Source organism: Caenorhabditis elegans, chromosome II (assembly GCF_000002985.6).
Source record: "Caenorhabditis elegans chromosome II".
Taxonomy (NCBI): domain Eukaryota; kingdom Metazoa; phylum Nematoda; class Chromadorea; order Rhabditida; family Rhabditidae; genus Caenorhabditis; species Caenorhabditis elegans.
In genome coordinates, this window is record NC_003280.10 from 11005277 (window position 1) to 11022357 (window position 17081).

General features: G+C 39.6%; 3 protein-coding genes and 2 non-coding genes across 18 annotated transcripts in view; 3 read left to right on the forward strand and 2 right to left on the reverse strand.

The window, feature by feature from the left end:
• Positions 1 to 6971, forward strand: part of ptp-3 — a gene marked incomplete at both ends in the record, with an annotated part of 36709 nt that extends 29738 nt beyond the window's left edge. For 6 of the 14 annotated variants that reach the window (NM_001276741.3, NM_001377859.2, NM_001276742.3 and 3 more), the window contains 9 exons: positions 1475 to 1560; positions 1740 to 1916; positions 2034 to 2549; positions 2613 to 2888; positions 3905 to 4003; positions 4092 to 5710; positions 5764 to 6016; positions 6097 to 6342; positions 6396 to 6506. In NM_001276741.3, coding sequence (NP_001263670.1) covers positions 1475 to 1560; positions 1740 to 1916; positions 2034 to 2549; positions 2613 to 2888; positions 3905 to 4003; positions 4092 to 5710; positions 5764 to 6016; positions 6097 to 6342; positions 6396 to 6506 — 3383 coding nt within the window. Of the gene's footprint in view, positions 1 to 422; positions 1342 to 1474; positions 1561 to 1739; positions 1917 to 2033; positions 2550 to 2612; positions 2889 to 3904; positions 4004 to 4091; positions 5711 to 5763; positions 6017 to 6096; positions 6343 to 6395 lie in introns of those variants that run through there. The other 8 variants (NM_001026771.3, NM_001026772.6, NM_001276744.4 and 5 more) reach the window with 7 other exon arrangements.
• Positions 6972 to 7120: 149 nt separating this feature from the next.
• On the reverse strand, positions 7121 to 8544 carry col-81 (Nematode cuticle collagen N-terminal domain-containing protein). The gene is made up of 3 exons (NM_063960.6): positions 8408 to 8544; positions 8031 to 8115; positions 7121 to 7976 (listed from the first exon to the last, which is right to left on the reverse strand). The coding sequence occupies exons 1-3, from the start codon at positions 8482 to 8484 to the stop codon at positions 7218 to 7220; spliced, it is 921 nt and encodes a 306-aa protein (NP_496361.1). The 5' UTR covers positions 8485 to 8544; the 3' UTR covers positions 7121 to 7217.
• A 33-nt stretch (positions 8545 to 8577) lies between these two features.
• F38A3.3 lies at positions 8578 to 8711 on the forward strand. The gene has a single exon (NR_051648.1). It is a non-coding gene; the product is annotated as an Unclassified non-coding RNA F38A3.3 (non-coding RNA).
• Positions 8712 to 10312: 1601 nt separating this feature from the next.
• Positions 10313 to 11605, reverse strand: ram-2 (Nematode cuticle collagen N-terminal domain-containing protein). Its single transcript, NM_063961.5, has 2 exons — positions 11466 to 11605; positions 10313 to 11253 (listed from the first exon to the last, which is right to left on the reverse strand). Exons 1-2 carry the CDS (start codon positions 11546 to 11548, stop codon positions 10416 to 10418), a joined length of 921 nt encoding a protein of 306 aa, NP_496362.1. The 5' UTR covers positions 11549 to 11605; the 3' UTR covers positions 10313 to 10415.
• Positions 11606 to 15627: 4022 nt separating this feature from the next.
• F38A3.4 lies at positions 15628 to 15719 on the forward strand. The gene has a single exon (NR_051649.1). It is a non-coding gene; the product is annotated as an Unclassified non-coding RNA F38A3.4 (non-coding RNA).
• Positions 15720 to 17081: the final 1362 nt, after the last annotated feature.

A 17081-nucleotide genomic window follows, 5' to 3' on the forward strand; every position in this document is an offset into this window, starting at 1 on the left:
CATACTTAAATATTTTGCTTGCTTGTGTGTGTTTTTTCCCGTGCATCATCCCCTTAGTTTCCATCCGTTTTATTGCTTGCATGTGAATTCATTTCCAACTAAAAAGTATGTATATTTTATGTCGTTGTGCGAGCGCGCGCGTCATTCGAATCGGCACTGCAATTTCTCAAATTTCGTTCATCTCTAACGGCGCGCAAGCTCACACACACGAAAAACAGCGAAGTACAAACACTTGATAAGTATTCAATGTGAGAATGTGAAGAAGATGCCCCTCCTCCTCCTACGAAAATAATGGTTCAACTAATTGAGTGTTGCCCCTGTGTGAGGCGTGTTTTCAAGAAATATGAGATTAGTCCCCGCATGTAGTAACAAGAAGAAGGACTGCTTGCCCCCCCCCCCCCCCCCCATTTTTCTCTTCTATTGCTGCTAAGAGTTGGGACCCTGTTGTTGTTGTTGTTGTTGTATTACTACTTTCCTCAAGTTGCTGGTCAACCTCGTCTTCGTCTACTTGATTGCACTTGGGTTCCGCTCTCAATTCATATAAAGAGAGCTGCCCCCAACGGGCAAAGAGGAGGACACACACGAGAGAGGAGGAAAATTACTGCGCAACAGCAGGTAGACGACGGCGACCCAAATCCGGAGCCAAAAGGGGCGTGTGCAATTGAATGCAACTGGAGCCCCGGGTCTCTCAGCGCCAGTGTCTCTAGCGCAGAGCAACACAAGCATCAGCGGCAGCAAATTTATGCGGAGCACGCGAGAGAACCTTTTTCGGATTTGATACGCTGTTCCGGTAGCTCGGGTCCCCCACTTACATGGAAAATTGCGCCGTAGATTGGCTCAAAACACTTCCATGACTCGTTCGTTTCTTTTCAATAGGAATATTATTATTCATTCTATTCGACGAAATAAGAAGACTCAACACTGTCGGAATAGTTTTTGATGTCCGACCACCAGTTTTACACCCAGTTGTGCTTATACTCATGAATAATTCGCGCAACCTCGGCGGCGGCGGTAGTGTCCTCCACTCCGTTTTACTTTTGCTTGTCATCGTCATTCAACATCATATTTCGGTTGCTGAATACACGTTTAACGAGCTCGAGCTGGCGACATCGGACCGCGCGCGACGCGGAACCGAACGTGTCCGCTCGCGGCAGCCCTTTGGTAAAGGATTCTTCGGATCCGAAACTATAAAGGAGGTGCCTAAAGAAGAACGACGAGAGTCACGGCCTATGCTGAGAAGCTCGCCGACATCTTCTGAACCATCTCCAGCATCTCAGGTTCAACGAAAAAACGGGAATATATTCGCTGCTGTAATCAATACTCTTTTACATAAAGATGAAGGTGCGGTATCTTTTTTTGCATGGTTTTAGTTTTTGCATTGTCGTATAAACTTTATTGTGTCTGTTAATGTTGAGTATTGTCGAAAAAATTCAAGATTTTCCCTGAGACTTTATATAAAATATTTATTTTTCAGCACTTGTCGGACCTCCTACCAATGTTCGCGTTGAAGCCACAAGCAATTCGACAGCAGTTGTGCAATGGGATTTCGAATCACAGAAGGTTAGTGAATAGTGAAACCCCTTGGGATCTCTTTGACGGGTCGGAATCTCACTTGTTTTTGAGATGTTTGTTTGTTTTTAAAGTTGAGAGAAAACTTGAGAAAAAATGGAAACGGGAAAAATTTTGACATTTATGTCTAAATATGAATCGGAATTTTATTTGAGGTTTTTATTTTTCAGGCTGACTCATTTGTTGTCAAGTACATGCACGAGCCTGGAAACCGAATGGACACAGAAAAGTGGAAGCAGTTGCCCGTTGTGAGCATAGATAAAGAGAACCCAAAACGATTTGCAGTGGTCTCCGACTTGAACGCGCATAAGCCATACGCATTTTGTGTGTTGGCCGTTAAGAATAATGTAAGTGTGAAATTTTGATTAGTCCAAGAACAAAAAGAACAAGAAAATGCTCTTTATCTCACGCTCAATGAACAATTCAATAAAGTACGTGTGACAAATTACATGACAAATTTTCAGCGACAAGGGCCTTGCTCTGATCCTCCGACTGTCCTTGAGAGTGTCACGCCGACGTATATGGTTCAAAACCTGAGGGTTCTGTGGAAGACTAGCAACTCTGTGCAGCTCACGTGGGAGTATAATGGTCCGCGAAACGTCGGATTCTATGTTAATCACACTGGACGGAAGGATTATGTGAATCATGAGCTCCAGGAGAAAACGATGTCGACACCAGGATTTGGTCAAGATGTTGATGAGAAGCATCGTGAATATTTGTGGACGAATCTTCGGCCTCATATGATGTACACGATACATGTTGGAGTAAGAACGCTTCCACCTGGAGCCAGAAAGTATTGGCCTCAAGAAGTGGTTACAATCACTGATCCAACTGGACCACCTTTTGTCGATGTTCCTAAATTGGTTGATTCCTCCGGAACTCAACCAGGACAGCAGATGATCAGATTGACACCTGCTACGGAAGAGTATGGACCTATTTCTCATTATTGGATTATACTTGTTCCAGCGAATTATAGCACGGTGAGTAGATTAATTAAGCTTAAGCTTTATTAAAAAGAAAACTAACAAATTATATATTTTCAGGAAGATGTCGTAAACCTGGATCCAATTGAATTGGAAAAAGCTACGGCTGAAAAGCGCGCCCAGCTTGCCAGATCCTTGAGCGTGTCTCCATCGAAAAAGTTGAAACGAAAAGCTTCGGAAGTTGGAGATGATTCGCAAAGCGCATCTTACCATCCGAAGGAGAAGCGAGCTCGTCGAGCAACCGTGCCAGGAGCATATGTGACTGCAAGGTTGAGTGCTGATCGAGTCAAGCAACAATACAGGAATAATCAACCATTTATTGTGGGAGATTCACAGGTATGTTTTTTTCAACTCACCTCCACTGCTCGACTTTAACAGCTTATATGTTGGCTGATATTGGGTTTATCAGAAACGTTTCCAACAATGAAAATATAAAGAAATAGTTGAGAGACATTTTTGCTGTTTCCAGATTTTTGATTAAAGTAGACTTTGAAAAAAAAGTATTCTCTATTAGTATTGCACCCCATTGTTCAACTTTGGCAGCCCATTTACTCAGTTGTCGTTAGTTTTATACGAAACATGCCAACAGACAAAATATTTCTTGGTTCTTTTCCTATATATTTGCAGTTGATAATATTTTTATGTCTTCCAAATGAACCGAGATATAACGTTTCAAAGTAATGTAGTTGGGTGCAATACTATTAGAGGATATACGGTAGTTCTAGTCAACGTTTTACATTTGAATTTCCAATGTACACAGTTGTTATAGCATATAACATCTGCAAGCTTTTTGAACCAAAAAAAATAAATTCATTGTTTTTTGTGTTCACTCTTCTCCCCCTCCCCAAGTTTTCTATGTCTCCATGAATAAATAATCGAAAACGCTTGCTTAGCGCCGGGCTCTTGTCGCGCGGCGAGAAGCTCTTGTCGTTGTCTTTTATAGCCCCAGCCAGCAGGCAGTATATACCCTGTTTCGTGTGGTCCTTTGAGATTTCTTGAGATTTTTGCCATAATATCGAGGCACTTACGGACCTTTCCCCCTCTCCTCATACCCAACCGCCACTTCAACAACTTTTTCATTTCTATATATAAGCAGTTCTTTAGATTTTCCATTCATTCCTTGGTCGGTTAAGTAGAAAATTGAAATTTTCTGAAGCTAGTTGAGCTTTTTTTCGCATACAGACCAATTTTCGAAATTCAAAATTCACCCACATTGTGTAGCAATACGATCTAACTTTAAAAAAACTACATAGAATCTAGATATAAAACGTATAAACATTTCCCACGATAAAGTAGGGCTATTGTTTTTGTGCAAACATTGAAATACATACATCAATATCTCTACATTGCAGTTGTATGACGGGTTCACCAACTACCCACTCGAGCACAACCTTCACTACCGACTGATGATGCGGGCGTTTGCGAAAAATGATGTGCGAACCAAGGACAGTGTAAGTTTACTTTTCCCGTTTTTTTTTTCAAGATAGATCGACATCATTTTTAAATTTGAATCCAACTTTTTTAATTCGAAATTTTCAGTTCGAACAACGTGCACCAATGAGCGAGAAGCTGTCCCGTATGTACTCTGATTCTGTTCTAACTGAGCCATTCACAATCAAATCGGCTCTTCGCGGAGCTTCGCAGAAGTCGTCTCCTTGGGTTGGAGCGTGCATCGCCTTCTTGGTCTTGTTCTCGATTGTTGGAATGCTGATATGTTGGTGGTTGCGTTGCAATAAGAAGTCTGCTGGACGGCATCCACGACATGGTTCTATCACAAAGGTTGCGTTGACTGGAAATATTATGAATGGAGGTGGTGGAATACCTGGAGAAACAAGCAAGTTATTATCGACTTCCAATGAATACGGACGACAGATTATGAACCCCTATGAGCAGATGAATGGAAATCATCATATGGAATCATCGATGGATCTTTATCCTTTGCCAACAAGTCACTCTAGATCTAATGGATATGCACCTGTTCCTGTCGCAATACCATCTCTTCCAAATAATGGAAACAATATGACTACAGTATCCCATCCAGCTGTTCCGATAGCTGAACTTGCGAATCATATCGAGAGGCTTCGAATGAACAATAATGCAGGATTCCAGTCAGAATTTGAATCTATTGAAACTGGACAACACTTCACTTGGGAACACTCGTCTGCTGATATGAATAAGCATAAGAATCGATACGCGAATGTGGCTGCCTATGATCATTCCAGAGTTGTACTTTCCAATGTTGAAGGATATCCAGGAATGGATTACATCAACGCAAATTATGTGGATGGATATGACAAACCAAGAAGCTACATTGCCACCCAGGGACCACTCCCGGAAACATTTTCGGATTTCTGGAGAATGGTTTGGGAGGAGCAATCGGTTACAATTGTGATGTTAACAAATCTGGAGGAACGAAGTCGAGTGAAATGTGATCAATACTGGCCGAGTCGGGGAACTGCCACATATGGAGATATCGAGGTGACACTGTTGGAAAGCGTTCATTTGGCTCATTATACGATGAGAACGATGCGATTGAAAATGGTTGGAGAACCTGAAGTTCGAGAGATCAAGCATCTACAGTATACTGCATGGCCGGATCATGGAGTTCCCGATCATCCGACACCGTTTTTGATCTTCCTGAAGAGGGTGAAAACGCTGAATCCAAACGATGCAGGACCAATCATATCGCATTGTAGTGCTGGAATTGGAAGAACTGGAGCCTTCATTGTGATTGATTGTATGCTGGAACGTCTCCGCTACGACAATACAGTTGATATCTATGGATGTGTTACTGCGTTGAGAGCACAGAGGAGTTATATGGTACAAACTGAAGAGCAATACATCTTTATTCATGACGCTGTCCTTGATGCGGTGAACAGTGGATCCACAGAGGTTCCTGCCAGTCGGTTGCATCAACATTTGCACATTCTTTCACAACCATCAGCTGATCAATTGTCTGGAATTGATATGGAATTCAGGCATTTGACGACACTGAAATGGACCAGCAATCGGTGTACTGTTGCGAATCTTCCGGTAAATCGACCAAAGAACCGGATGCTCAGCGCAGTACCGTATGATTCGAATCGAGTAATAATGAGATTGCTTCCTGGAGCTGACGGATCCGATTACATCAACGCATCATGGATTGACGGTTACAAGTAAGCACATCTTCCCATCTCCCCATAATGATTATGTATTCGGTTTTTTTCAGAGAGCGCGGAGCCTACATTGCCACTCAAGCACCAACTAACGAGACAGCCGCAGATTTTTGGCGAGCAATTTGGGAGCATAACAGCCCGATAATCGCCATGCTGGTACGGACAAACGAACGAGGACAAGAGCAATGTAGTGACTATTGGCCATTGGAAACTGGAGTTCAAGTTGGAATGCTCGTCGTTGAGCCGATGGCTGAATATGATATGAAACATTATCATCTTCGAGAGTTTAGGATTTCGGATATTAATGTGAGTTTTCACCTATGGACGATTCGAAATGTGCCCATTATTGTACTTGTTTAAATGACGTCTAAGTTTAATATTTTCAGACTCGCGAAGTCCGAACCGTTCGTCAATTCCATTTCATGGAGTGGCCTGATGTCGGAAAGCCGCACACAGCAGATCACTTCCTCGACTTTGTCACCCAAGTTCACAATACGTATGCTCAATTCGGATGTACTGGCCCGATTACAGTACACTGTTGCTCTGGAGCCGGACGCACTGCAGTCTTCATCGCACTTTCGATCATTTTGGATAGGATGCGTGCTGAGCATGTTGTTGATGTTTTCACAACGGTAAGAATCGATTTCTAATTTTTTTTAAATGTATATGAATATTAATATTTCAGGTTAAACTGCTCCGAACAGAACGTCAAAACATGATTCAAGAGCCAGAGCAGTATCACTTCCTGTATCTAGCTGCATATGAGTACCTAGCCGCCTATGACAATTTCTCGTAGATATCCCTTTCACCCCCAGTTTGCTTCTAGTTGAAAACTCCCGGTAGAATTGTTCGATCTTTCACACATTTTTTAACACAATTTTCTATTTTTTTGTATTCCAAAAATTACATATAATTTACTGACAAAAACGCACTTCTCCCACTACACGAACGGGTTCAATTTTGTAATTGTTCTGTGTCCTTTTGCCTCGGAAATTTTCATTCTCTTTCTTTCCAAAATGTTACGGGTTACTGTACCCCATCCATTAACACTCTTCTCTTATCCATAGTTCTCCACCCAATCCATTGCTCATGTCTCTCAAACACCCCCCCGGATTGTTTGTAAATATTCGAAGTCTCTTTTTTCTACATCATCATCATTGCTGTTCAGCCATCTTTTTCTAATAATATTGTATTCGTTGGTATGTGATCTTTGTTCTCTTACACCGACTTTGGCAGATTGCTTTAATGAACTAATTTCTATAATTTAACTTTGACGGTTTTTAATGCTCACAAGACGACAAAAGAAAGAAATCAGAACCCGGTCAATTTTCATTACAAAGAAGTATGTCTCTTCGCGGCTCTCGGAAATTGAAAATGGAAAGGTCCAGTGAAAAAAAATTGTAAAAAATTCTAGTTGAACGGTTTATTCATTCGTGTTTGGCTACTACATCATCAGTCATGAGATACTCCATATCGAAAAAAAAATGAAAGACAGAAAACGGATATTTTAATATCCTGGAGCAGTTCTTGGTGGTGGGCAGTGATCGCAAGATCCGGATGATCCAGAATCTCCATCTTCTCCGTCCTCTCCTGGACCTCCTGGTTGTCCTGGTTGTCCGTCATTTCCGGCGTCTCCTGGACCTCCTGGCTGTCCGGCTTGTCCTGGTTGTCCTGGTCTTCCGTCTGGTCCGGATGGTCCTGGCTCTCCTTGGGATCCTGGTTGTCCAGCTGGTCCTGGGGCTCCTGGAACTTCGCGGCTCTCTCCTGGCTGTCCTGGCTGTCCGTCTTGTCCTGGATGTCCATCTTGTCCTGGTTGTCCTGATGGTCCTGGTGGTCCTGGTGGTCCTGGAATAGCAGCTCCTCCGCTTTGTCCTGGTCGTCCATCGTTTCCTGGGGCTCCGGCCTGTCCTGGAGCTCCTGGTGGTCCAGCTGGAGCGTCGGCGCATTCGAAGCAGAATTCTCTGTTTTGTTGGTGCTCGTAGCTGTCGGATCCATCTTGTCCTGGGGATCCTGGGTTTCCAGATTGTCCATCGTTTCCGTCATTTCCTGGACGTCCTGGTGGTCCTTGTGGTCCAGCGGCTCCAACTCCGCATGAGCAGCACTCGGCTTGACGTCTTCTGATAGCCTTTCTACGGGCGACACGTCTCTTGCTCATTCCACGGTGAGCCTCACGCTTGACAACGAATTTCGATGGAACTCCGGTGAACTCTTCGACGACTTCATATTGATTGTGAAGGCTCAGAGATCGGTGCTTGCAGAAGTCAACCTTAAAACAAAAACATGTTTCTTTATTTCAGAAGTATCGATTTTTCAGCTTTACCTCGGAGTCAAGCTTGGACTGAACATGTTGGACGTAGCTGTAGAAGGCTGGGATGGCGATGACAGCGATGAGAGCGGCGGCGATGCTGGAATTGAGAGGGATATTTGTATATTAATTGTAGGGCGATTTTGGTCGATGTACCATGAACGAGAGAAACAAGACATGGTGCATCAATAGCCCACTGAGTTGCTATGTGAAGCTAGTTACTCACAATCAGAAATTAACTAGAGAGTTTCAACGGTGGTCGGAAAAATTTTAAATGGGATTTTTTTGCTTTGGCTAAGCTTAAGGTGAAGTTCATACATATCAAATGAGATCTAGAAATATTCAAAATTGAAAAGAAATAGGAAATTAAAAATTAAAAAAAGAAAACTTACGTAACGGAGATACCAACGAAAGCGATGGATCGGAAGCTCTCGACCTCCTTCTCAACGAGTATTCTTTTGTCTTCCATGTTTCGAATGCCGCTGTATGCTTTCTCATCAACACACAACTGTCCTTATATACCACATTTCCAGAGAAAGTTTACAAAATTGCGATGACCTGCGTCTCGTGGGGTTATCAGTGTCTCTCTTTCTACCCGAATTTTGTGTAAGTTACAGTTTTGTTCGTGGAGAATTGATGGCAGAAGGTGCGCGATGATGGAGTGTTGAACTTGAGGAGTGGAAAATGAAAATATTGCAGGAAAAAAGCAAAACAAAGGTGGAGAAGTGGGGAGAAGAAAGCGGAAGAAGCCTAAAGTTTGTTGATCGAATCAGTGATAAGACAGAAAATAGCTAGCAGTTTTTTTAGGATGGAGAAGAGTAGACTGTAAGGTCAGTAGTTTTCACTTTTCGGGAACCATTTGACACTTTGATATCATTCTTACTAGAGAATCAAAGTTCCCAGTTCAACTGGACGTCTAAATTTTAATTCATAACTTCTTTGAAAAACTACAGTACCCAACCCCTGATGGTTTTCCTGGTTGCTCGGGTAATGACGTTGTCCATCATGTAAAATTCTTGAAACAAGAAATTTTCAAAATTTCAAAATGTCAAAATGTCAAAATGTCGAAATGTCAAAATTGAATTGTCAAAAAACTTTTGAAAAACTTGAGCAATACTTTTTTCTTATTCTCTAAATTAGTCCTAATTGCTCGCCAATTGCCGCCAACTTAATGCTCATTTTTTTTCAAAATTAATAATAAATTATTAAGTTAGTTATTCGTTTATTTTTAATGTTTGTCATATGCCTAACAAATGCTAACAAAATTTTGGCAATTGCTAGGTTAAAATTGAACAATTTTGGCAACCATTGAAAAATAGGAGAATATGTGTTCTTTTTTCAAAATTTCAAGTAAGTACAAAGAAATAACCCAAAACTGATGCTCTTTAAAAAAAAATTTTATTGTAAGTTTCGTTTTTTTTTTGATTTTTCGATTTTACAAAAATTTTCGATTTTTTAAAAATTAGCTTAAAGTTTGGTCATTGCTTTTTTTAAATATATTTTTATTTTTCCTTATATTTTTCTCAACAATTTAAACAAAATTCGATGAAAAATCGAATTTTATGGTCACTTTTCTGAAAATTTTTTTTCGATCTTAATTTGTTCGATTGTTCGATTTCAGATGTTCGTTGAAAAAAAAATCGGAAAATCGAAAAAATCGAAAAACGACACCCTTGATTAACATCGTGCCTTTTTTTGCTATTTTTTTGCTTCAACAGTTCTCAGTTGACTTTAATTTTATCTAACCATTTTTTACCATTAAAAATATGTGTCAACTATTCCTCTACATTTTCATAGTTGCTCAATTTTTAATAAAGCCAAATCCAACCGAAATATGATCTGTCAAAATAGATCAATGGAAGTTCAAGACTAATGGGAAAACTACTTTATGTTGAAAACTGTTTTATTCAATTTTGAATCCAAATATGCCCCTCCCTAGTAGAAATCCTGCAAAAACAACACCTCTCGGAACAGAACACCGTTCACTTTTCGGATTCATCCGAAATCACCTCTTCCATAAAACCGGTCTCATGATGACTTTTGCGAGAGAATGATGTCTCGTTTACTTTCAAACATTCTCCCACCGAAAAGTGTACCTAAATAGGCATATTTGATATCTTTGATTGTGTTATCAAGTGTTGAGGGGATACGTGTTTTTTATGACGAGACGAATCGTCATGTGAAACAAATTAGGCGGTTTTGTTATCCTATTTGATGAATTTCTTGTATTTTTCTTCTTTTTTTGCCTTTTTTTTTGGAAATCCAATGAGAAAAAGAATGAAAAAGAGCATATTTTTGAATGATATAGTAATTTATTCTGAGAATCATGGTGATTGAGAAAACGAAAACAAGAAAGAACACAGAAAATATACATAAATGAAGTCAGAAGATAACAACATTCTAATATCCTGGAGCGGTTCTTGGTGGTGGGCAGTGATCGCAGCCTCCTCCTGCTCCTGGCTCTCCAGCTGGTCCTTGCTCTCCAGCGGCTCCTGGTTGTCCGGCGGCTCCATCGCTTCCAGCATCTCCAGCTGGTCCTTGTGGTCCGTCTTGTCCTGGCTGTCCTGGGGCTCCGGCGGCTCCATCGGCTCCTGGGGCTCCGGCTGGTCCTGGGGCTCCGGCTGGTCCGGCTGGAACAGCGACCTCCTCGACGACTCCTGGGGCTCCGTCTTGTCCGGTAGATCCTGGCTGTCCGTCTGGTCCAGCTGGTCCTGGGGCTCCTGGGGCTCCAGCGGCTCCGGCGTTTCCTGGGGCTCCTGGTTGTCCGTCGGCTCCAGCGTTTCCTGATGGTCCCTTTGGTCCTGGGTTTCCGGCTGGTCCTGGTGGTCCGGCTGGGCAGTCGAAGCAGAAATCGGCCTCGGATGGGGTGGCTTCTGGATCAGCATCAGCTCCTGGTTGTCCGTCTGGTCCAGAAAGTCCATCCTTTCCGTCGGATCCGTCAGTTCCTGGTGGTCCTGGTGGTCCAGATGCTCCGGCCTTGCAAGAGCAGCAGCTTCCTCCAGATGATTGAGTGGTGGCTTGAACAGCGGCATCGGCAGGTGCGTCGTATCCAGCTTGACGCTTGACGATAAGCTTTCCACGAACTCCCTTCAACTGTTGCATACGCTCGTATTGGTCGAAAAGACCATTGGTGCGGTGCTTGCAGAAGTCGACTTCGGTTTGAAGGGTGGATTGAACATGTTGCATGTAGTTGTACAACAATGGAATGGCGACAATTGCGGTCAAAGTGGCAACGGTACTGAAAATTGAAATAGTAAAGAATAGGTACTTAATTGTGATCAACTTTTAGTCTAGACAGATATCTAGGTTAATAAAAAAAACTAATCTTAAACTTTCAAACTGGAAGAAGTAGGAAACATTCGAAAAAGTGAAAAGAACAGAAAGTTAAAAACTAGTAATCAGAATTCTAAAATTAAAATAATAGGAAAATAAAAATAGTAGTGTTATTACCTGATGCAAATGCCAAAGAAGGCGACCTTGCGGAGGGACTCGGCCTCAACCCAAAGCTTCTTCTCGTTATCGGCAGAAGACATGATGCGAATGCTGCTGATTTACCTGCCACCGGCGACGCACTTTTATACACTTGCCTTCGAAAGGCTGCCAAAACAAACGCAGATACGCAAAAAAAACGCGACAGGCGCGGAGGGAAACCACGCCCACATTTTGTTGGAGGGGTAGAGGAGGGACAGGTTGAATGGGTAGAGATGTATTGGGGCTGAAAATGAGTTAGATAGATATAGATCTACTAAGCATTCCGAGTAATCAAGGTCGTTTACGTGAAATCTGTTCGAAAACTGATGAGACGAGCTATTGAGAGGGAAAGTGAATAATGGGAATTGTAGGAGGAAGTTGGAGAAAGAAACAAAATTCACGAGTTCCATTCGAACTTTGATGATTTAAATTGGTTGACATATGTATACATATAAAGTTAGGTTGGCTCTAGGTTTTTCAATGAGCCAAGTATGTTGTGATTTCCAAAAATTGCGGCATTTTTCCTGTAAACTATGACATATCATAAATTTTTTGAGTTCTCCAGAATTATCAGAAAACGCCCATTGAGCTCTGCTGTAGCAGTATTTAGTTATTGCCTCTATGCCGACCGTCATCCGAGACACTTTAAATTTTTCAGAACTTTATTGCTCATCTAGGCTTAATCTACATGATAAAAAATTTTCCAAATGTTTGATTTGTGTCCTGCTGAAATCTACATTCGCTCAGAATCTTCCACACATCGCTTAATATTTTGGCACCTGAAAAAACGTTAAAACACTTCACATTATCACTCCAAAAAAGGAGAGAATCCGATATCCTAATTAATCTTATCAGACAATCACACTTCCGCATCCACCTGTTCGCAACAGGAATATCCGCAACAATTTTCGATTGAAGTTCAGAATTATCAGACATGGTGCATCGATAAACTACGGATCACAACTAGGTTATGTTGGGTTTTGTTTTGTTGAAAACATGTAACAACTACAATTAGGTATCTGATAACTCTAATTTTAATTCTCAGGTTAATTTCAATGTTCCCGATTACTTCCTCAAATCCATCCCACCGTTTCTCCTCCTTGCAGCCAGCCATTTTCTAATTCATTTGCAGGATAAAAGGATAAGCAATCTCATCAGCAAATGAATTCGGAATCGAACGTCGAAGCACACACACACACATACATATACACACTTTGAACGAATTCGACAATTAGGTGAATAGACTTCGTGTAATGTAAACAGGCTGTCATAATCATAAAATAGTTTTCGGAGACGTCGCCGGTGATGGTAGCGGGGTGGTGGTGGTGAACAACTTCTGAAGATCTGCCAATACTTGGAAACTCGAGACTTTCTAGCCTTTATTTAGTCTAATTATGAGCTACCACTCAAATTTTAAACGATGTAGCTCAATTTCAACGCCTTCAAGTTTTGATCTGAAATGTTTCAATGCATTTATTCACTATTTTCGGGGTTCGTTGAGTTGCTCCAAAGCAATTGATGGATTTTTGTCTAACTTGTCTTGTATGCAGTTAGATCTGAAACTAACTGTTTTCCTTTTTAGTAGGCCCACTTGCTTTAAATCCTTTATACGTCTAAGATAAGCTGCATCGTTAAATAGTTGCCGTTCTAAAAGAGAAACCCCCACTGGCAGAACATCAACCAGCTTCTGACAAAATTACAGACTTTTAGGCTTCACCTCCTCTCCTTATCACATTTCCTCCGTTCGATATCTTCGACCTTTTGAAATGTTGCGCATTAGTGAGGAAGTGTTACGAGACATAGTGGAGATTGCCGATAAGTTCCCAATTTTTCCACCAACAAAAAAAACTTAACACTCGCGTCCAATACACGACTGGGGGACGTAGCAACAAGCTTCGTCTCTCTCTCTCTCTCCTGTCGGCAACTAAAAGATATCATCTACGAGACGCAGTTTTTCAGTCACTGTGTAATCTATGCGTTGGCATTTTACCTGTCCATTTTCTCCATTTTTATGATATTTTTGAACAACGCACATTAACACTATTTTGACACCCAGTTTTTCGACAATGAAGCAGCAATAGAGAGGGTGGCAAAATAAAGAAGCGGCTAAAGGTCATACGGAATAATAGAGAATATATGCAAATCGAGAAACGGGAATTCGAAAAGCATGACACTATATCGTGATGAGAAGGTCTTCCCCGTCTTCGACAGTTTTTAGTTGAGGGAGAATTGAAGAAGCTAAAAATTATGTACTCAGGTAAACATAGGATATTTTAGATACTACTCTACCAAAAAAAACTATTTTCATTTTGAAGCGGCATTTAGAAACCGTCAAATCCAGTTTTTGAGATTTGTTGTGGTATATTTTTGCCCAAATTCGATGCTTGGCGAATTCGGCAAATTTGCCGAGCTCGGCAACATGTAAATTTGGCAAACGGTCAAATTGGCAAATTCGGCACATTTGCCGAGCTCGGCAACATGTAAATTTGGCAAACGGTCAAATTGGCAATTTCGGCACATTTGCCGCACACCCCTGGATCAAACATGGGCGAAGCATAAAGTCTTGCCAAAATCTTCTCTAACTTTTCTAACTTTTGCCAACTTTTGATTCAACTAATATTTTCGAGCCAAACTTGAACAAGAAGACAGTCTTTAAAAAATGTCAAATTTTTCCTAAGTAATCTTGTCAATTTGCCTGATACTATCACAACTAAACATCAAAAACTTTCTAGACAAGCTTTATCATCTTGTCGCACGTTATCTTCAATTGAAACTACACAGATGATGAAACGGACATAAAGGGTTAGTTTACAAATGTTCCGGTTCTTTTTTACAATTGAATGCAAAGGTATCATTGAAACAATTGGGTGATAACGATGGTATTTTAGATTTTGAGATTTGAATGAAACAGTGTAGAATGTGATATTGAACAAAGGGAATTCATTTATGACTTTCTAAAACGTATCGCCCTTTTCATTTCAATTTCTGATTCTGTGGAAATTTTGTGGTTCTCAACGTTAACAAAACAATCGTTTCAGGCCAAAATTTTCCCAGTTTTTGTAAAATTTGCCTACTTTTATTATATTCGAAAATAATGAAAATATGATTTTTAAATCGAACGATATTTAAGCTTTCCAGGCAAAATGAAAATTTTCAGATCAATTTTTTACTAACTTTGACGGCCTGAGAATTGTTATTTTTGGAGAATTTTGAGAATTTGAAAAGTGATAAGTATACTTAGTTTCAAAAAAAAAGGGAAGTTCTTTCTAAATATCTGAAATTTCTTTATTTAATTTATAAAAGGTTGTTTTCCTACACCTATTAACCCCAGCAAACATAATTAAAAATAACCATTTTAGTGCAATTTTACTTTTAAATTATAGACATAAAATATTTTAAGGATATTTCACAATTTTTTTTTTCAATTTTGAAATGCTTTCAGATGGCTAAAACCTTGTTTGAAGCAATTTTTCAAACATCGAAATCATGGACTTGAACAATTTCAAATTCAATTTTTCAGGAGCTGGACATTGCCGCTGGAATTTTTAAATAACTCAACTAAATTTGACAGATATTTTCAGATAAAATTACTAGCTTCAAAGCCTGATCCCTTTATTAATTCAAATAAAAGTTACAACGTTTAAAACCAACGAGATGGGCTTTTTTTAATTCAAGCTTCGGCCCTATAAATCAACAAGACCCATAAATTGTGATGTATAAATCTTCAATCTTAAATCTCATAATCATTGATATGATCAATCAAAACTTTAATATATAATTAAAGAAACACCTCTATGGATTACATCAATGTTTATCCAACAAATTGCCTAATCCAATTCCTCTCTGAACACCTGGTTTAGCATCTCTCCACTGCCGAAAATGCATGGAAACAAGCGTCATATCAGATATCCGATAGGTTGCTTCATTTCAGTTTTCTTCTCTCTTTGCTTCGTGTTTCTTATAAACAAAAAGAAACACAAATCTTTGATGAATGAAAATTCAGACATCGTTGGAGGGGATGGTTGACCTTCAGGCGGCTCAATTCATTACCAGTTTCACAAAAAATTCGATGATTATCTCTATAAATTGTCAAGAGAAAATGAAAAAAAGAAAACCTTTTCGCTTTCTGCCGAGCCATGACAAGATGCCTATCTTTTACTATTTTCTCTCTGTCACTTTCGGTAAACCCGCCAAGGACGGACACGATTTCATGCTTCGGTTGTAAACAAATTCAGTGTGAATAAGAAGAATATTCGGAGGAAAGGCGACGGAAATTATCAAATTTACAGCCAGACATCATGTGAGACAAGAGAACTATATGAATATGCAAAATAAATTGAATTGGATTGTTTAGTTGGCCAGTTGGAAGGGAGTCATAGAATGAACACACAAATTCAGTTATCAAAAAAGAAGTCTAGCTTGAGTTCTTCACGAATTATGATCCTAGAACTATTCAGGAATTATGATCCTAGAACTATTCAGGAATTATTTCAGAAATCGGAAAACTAAATAACCGGTAAAATGTTCACAAAACCCTTTTGGAATTATAATAAGTTTTCCAAAAAAAGATTGATAATTTTACATTCAAAATCACACACTTTCGCTTTTGAGGCAGGTTTTGAGCAGCTTTTCAAAACTTTAAATTGGAAGTGAAGTTAGTTTCAAGAAGTAAAAATATTTCTCTATACTTTTATCTAAATTTCCAATCAAAAAACTTTGAAAAACGATGAAAAAATGGAGATTTTGTAAGCGAGCCGAAAAAAAGTTCAGCACATATCTGTTACCTGCCATATACTGAACATGACAAAATATATCAGAACAAAATTAAGTTTTATGCATAGTAGGGATGTTTTTGCATATTTTATCACTGAAAAATCTTTTAATATCAGTAGTTTCAGAAAAGTTACATGCCATTTTCTGAAAATTTCAATTTTTGCTCATAAAATCCTCCATTTTCAAAATTTTCGCTTCAAATTTTGATTAAACATGTTATTTTTGAGTCTTCTATTAGATTCTGAAAGAATTTTTTAAAAATGTTGGCTCATCTCCAAAATCGTCTTCCGCTCTGAAAAACGAAAGTGGACCTTTGACATCCGAAAAAATGGGCGAAAAAATGAAATTGAGCTTTTTGGGTCGAAAAAAATGTTTTTAGAATGCTGAGAACACGTTAAACACGAAGATCATATTTATTTTGAGACCCGGATGCTCTGAAAATGTCTGACATAGATTTAAAAAAGCATATATATATTTTTCATTTTCAACGTGAAAGTTTTGTGCAACTTTATAGAATCTCCTATTGGCACATTGTTTTTTATTTAACTGAGGCAGTTTTTGAACACCTTTTTGAAACTTTGAATCTCTTTGAAGTATACTGTCGAAAAGACTGACTTGAGCGTTCGAAATGCCAGAAGAAAACTATATTTGAATCTCGCGCTAAATTGAGAAATGCAACCGCGCTCCACTGGACAATTGGAAAAAAAATTTATTCGGAGGCGACAACGGTATTTTCGAAATTGATTTTCTGTGTATTTTCTCATTTTTTATAAATTCTTCTTTGATTTATCGTTCGTTTGTGAGAAATTTAATTGTATTCAA